Raw genomic sequence first — 4,458 nt, forward strand, 5'->3', positions numbered from 1 at the left:
TATCAACAGATGTCCCGAGCAGTGGAGGAGCTTAAGAATGAAGTGGTTAGTAAATATGAACAGTATCTTCACATGAAAGTGAAGAATATAGTGGGCCGTGATGTACCAGTGGATCGACGAACATGCTGAAGGTATTCGAGAGAAATTCTAGAGCGCGTAGGTTGCTGACTCATTGTTGAAGATTGAGAACGAGGGTAGTGGACTCGTTTATTTTTTTCATTTCAACTTCTAGTGAAAGTGAATGAGGAATCTATATTAATGACTTAATTATTGAAGATACTACCCTTATTAATAATTTTTAATTATGTGTTCCAGAGACTTTAGTTATCGCAGATACATCCTTAATATTGACGAATGAGTATTTTTTTATGTAGTATTTTTATGTTTGGTATTGAGTACAAAATATCTGTAGTCCAAATAAACTTGGATTAGCTTAATAGACATCATGGCTAATTTTAGGTAAATGAACACCTATTACGACCCTACTGTCCATAGGTTTGTAGAAGTTACATAATTAACTGACAACTTACACAACTCATATATAACTTATACACCTTAACATCGGGTGGCGCAATTTTAAATATTAACTGTTAATGGAGCTGATTTCATAGATGAATAGTGGGTGGTACGATAATGTAAGTTAAGTGAAAAGAACAATTACTCAATCACTCAAAGTGTGTGAGGAGTGATAGAGTTTTTTTGTTTAAAAATATGGGCAACCAACGAGTACTCGCATTAGGTTACTATTAAACATTGAAACATATAATATATTCATTTTCATATATGATTTAATTAACATGAAAAATGGATCATTCATAAACTAGGATACTAGTGTAGTTTTAATTTTCTCACGTATATAACACTACTATAACAAAATGCTTAGATGAGGTGACTATTATCATCCTACTTAGGCCCAATATTAGAACTAGTGGGAATATCACTATACCACTGATGGAATTGAAGATTTTTGTCTCCGGTGAAGCTCAATTGAGACTGCATGAGGTATAGCCGCAGTTCTGCTTCAGTGGTTGGACTATTACAAGAAGGTTCGTAATCTTTTTCTATTGTGTGAGCTGCGGGATTAGATTTGCAAGTAGCCTTATTATGCCCTAACTGGTTGCAGTTGCGACACCTATTTTTCCTGGATCTCCCATTTTCTGTGTCCTTCTCTTTTGATTTTGACTTGTTTGTTTCCCTCCCCTTCGTTCTTACCACAGTTGGGTCTCGGATTCCTCTGTTGGGGGGGGGGGGGGGGGGTGATCGCGGTTGTTAGTAGGATCCACATTTGAAACTTGGTCTACAGATTCGACCTCCATTGACATTGACTTAAATTTTTGTTCCATACGTGACATTTCATTCATTGCCTCTTCAAAAGTTTCATTATATTTTGTGGCATAGTATCCCATTGCATTGAAACGCGAAGTTAGAGATTCCCATCTTGTACAAACTATCACATTCGGTGGCATCCTTGAGTGGGATAATTTTTTTAACCCAATCGTGTTTTTCGCATCCTTCTTCCACCAGTCCTTATAAAGAGATTCAGGAATGCATGGTATGTTGAGGTGCTTCATAACTGCAAATATATGTCAACATGGAATTCCATCTGACTCGAACAACATACATGTATAGTTTATATGACCATCGACAATATGGTAGCACACTCTACTTTGTACAAGTCCCTTTGGAAACCGCGTCAGTGAGTAAAACTTGAAGTCAACGGATACGTTGGTGGAGTCCACTGAGTAAGCCAGGGCACTCATGATCTGTTCCTCTACTTTTTTGTACATGTTCCTTGTCAAAATCGAAGCCACCTGTTCATAGTACTGTCAGAGGATGTTCGATGGTAATTGTGGCATACTATGGTTGCTGATGAATTCGTCTTCCCGTTCTGTGTGACGAATACTTTGTATGGCCTTGTCTACTTGGCAAACCAGATCTCTAAGTTTGAGTTTTCTCGTCAGGAAGTGGGACAAGTAGGAATTAATTGACTCTGATCTTTGAGTAGTTCTTAGTCCCCCAAAGAAATGCCCTCGTAGGAAACATTCTGCCCAACTCCTCCTACTATTGTAGGTAGTTGTTGCCCATCGACTATCCTCAAATTTGAATTCTGAAACCATTGTATTCCATGTATCCTCAAAATCTTCCTCGGTACAGTATTGATAAAGTAGTTCATTGAACTTGGACTTGAATACAGGATGAGGCGCATTAATAGTTACATTATTCTGAAGATGCCAAGCACATAACCGGTGAACAGAAGTTGGGAATTTTTTTTGTATTGCTTTCTCCATAGCATGATCACCGTCGGTGACCACCGTAGGAGGTGGTTTGTTTTTCATGCACTCTAGAAATTCCTCTAAAACCCAAGTATATGTCTCCTCAGTCTCATCGTATAGCAAAGACTATTGTCCTGTAATGGTGACTCAATCCGACAAAGATAAGCAAGGGCTTATTGTATGAGTTCTTCTTGTAGGTGGAGTCGAAAGCCATAATGTCCCCAAAGCAAGCATAATCACGACGAGAAATTCCATCAGCCAAAAATAGGTTTGACAACCTATTTTCTACATCAATTGTGTGTGTCTCAAAAAAGTCAGCATCAGAGCGGCCCATACATGCCAAGTACCCCAATGCTCCTTCAGCGTCAGTTTCTTCTTTGTCTTGAACTAGTCTTTGGCGACCAATCCAATTGTAAAGATCCTTTTTCAGGAAGGGTACATACTCACGCCCTCCTCTTTCTTGTGCTAGGTGGTTGAATATGTGGCAGGTGCGTATATCTGATCGTCGCATCGACATTACCTGGGCTCTAATTGACTCTGGCATGGCTCGATTAGATCCCAAGAAGTGCAATTCCATTTTTGAAGCTAATTCATGATTATGTTTCAGATTGAAGTCTTTTTCCACCCAAGTGTTTTCCGTCCTATCCAAGTTCACGCGTAGAAGTGTGAGACACCCTGTTCTTGTGATAGGTCTTGGTTTTTTCTTATGGTTTAGAAGGTTTGTCCACTTGTCGCGTCGGAAACCTTGGTTTGAGCAAACCCATTTCCGTTGCCACGCATTGTTTTTATGGTCACGTCGAACATCTTCCTTGCGAACACTAAACCCCATCCATTTCGAGTATTCAGAAAAAACTATTCCCATTTATCGAGACTTTCCAGGTGTTTGCCTATGATGTCTTCTTTTGACAGATCATGTGGCTGCTTGTTGTAAATTTGAAGTTGTGAAAGTGTTGTGACCATTTTATTCTCCATATCTTATGTTTGTATTTGTCTACCTGAGTAATTAAAAAAATTAATAATTGATATGGTAATCAGTTAGAATTTTAAGGGTGGTAAATATAAGAAGCATCAAGCTGCATTAGGTGGTTACTTTTGTTTTTCTTAATAATTAATAAAAAACCAAAAAGATGTAAATGAACACACTGACCAAAATTTTATTTTCATGTTCGTATATTTTGGCCAAATAACTTATTTTATTTAATTACATCATGGGACATGTTATATAGAATATTATAATTGAAGGGTTTGACATACCATTTCACTGCCTCAAAGAAAGAGTTATTTATGTGCACAGTAATTAATATTCAACTTAATATGGTGGATGAGGTAAATATACTGTGTACTTATTTTATTGGACAGTTGTCCTTATGTTTACAAGGCAAACATATCTTTTACTTGACCTTAGTGTAAAGTTATTGTAAAACAATAGAAATAGAGGTCCTTCTATTTTTTTTTTTAAAAATGACCATTTTGGGTGGTCATTTAGTTGATCTATATAGGTGGACCCCATTCTTAGTTATGTCACGTAAAATAAAAACAAGGGGTTTCAAAAAGAGAGTACAATAACATAGTTGAGCCATGTACACAATGCATAATATGAAGTATACATTCATCAAACTTTTAAGGGCATTGATCAGTACGATCATATAACTAAGACATGACGTCAAAAAACCTTCAATGGGTACTTCCATTACCGAAAACCATTGATTATGGTAATCTCAATACCTGGAGGTGATAGATACTTAAGCTTACGTGAAATGCTTACAAGCATTAATAAGAAAGGGGAAATGGACTTAAACATACTACAAAATGAAGATGGGAGTCATAGTAGTCCAATGTATTAAGGTACTAACACATAAAAAAATGCAGTACATGTAGAAAAGATTAGTCTAGGAAGATGATGTTTGTGTTGTTTGGTGACTGAGTATCTTCAACACATAACTCACTACTTAGTGCCTTTTGGAGTTTCACCATGGAACCAACATGGCCTATGATTTGGCGCTGTTGAAAAAGGAAAGAACTAATGTCCATTGAATCCATCCTTAAAGTGTTGCCTTTCTTAGCAACTACATTTTTGAAAGTTGTTAGCTTCTCAATCTTCAAGTCCTTTTTGAAGCAGTTTTTGCACTTCCCTCTAAACCCAACCCTTGGTGTTTTCTTCCCTCCATGAGTTGGTGAGATTGTG

At 37.2% G+C, this 4,458-nt stretch overlaps 1 protein-coding gene across 1 annotated transcript; it reads right to left on the minus strand.

The window, feature by feature from the left end:
• Positions 1-2,382: 2,382 nt before the first annotated feature.
• Positions 2,383-3,135, minus strand: LOC133806182 (protein FAR1-RELATED SEQUENCE 5-like). Its single transcript, XM_062244305.1, has one exon. It carries the CDS (start codon positions 3,133-3,135, stop codon positions 2,383-2,385), a length of 753 nt encoding a protein of 250 aa, XP_062100289.1.
• Between the last annotated feature and the right edge of the window lie 1,323 nt (positions 3,136-4,458).

Source organism: Humulus lupulus, chromosome X, assembly GCF_963169125.1.
Source record: "Humulus lupulus chromosome X, drHumLupu1.1, whole genome shotgun sequence".
Lineage (NCBI taxonomy): Eukaryota > Viridiplantae > Streptophyta > Magnoliopsida > Rosales > Cannabaceae > Humulus > Humulus lupulus.

Excerpts from the sequence above, each read along its gene's own strand:
- LOC133806182 (XM_062244305.1), bottom strand. The coding sequence starts at position 3,135 with ATGGGAATAGTTTTTTCTGAATACTCGAAATGGATGGGGTTTAGTGTT.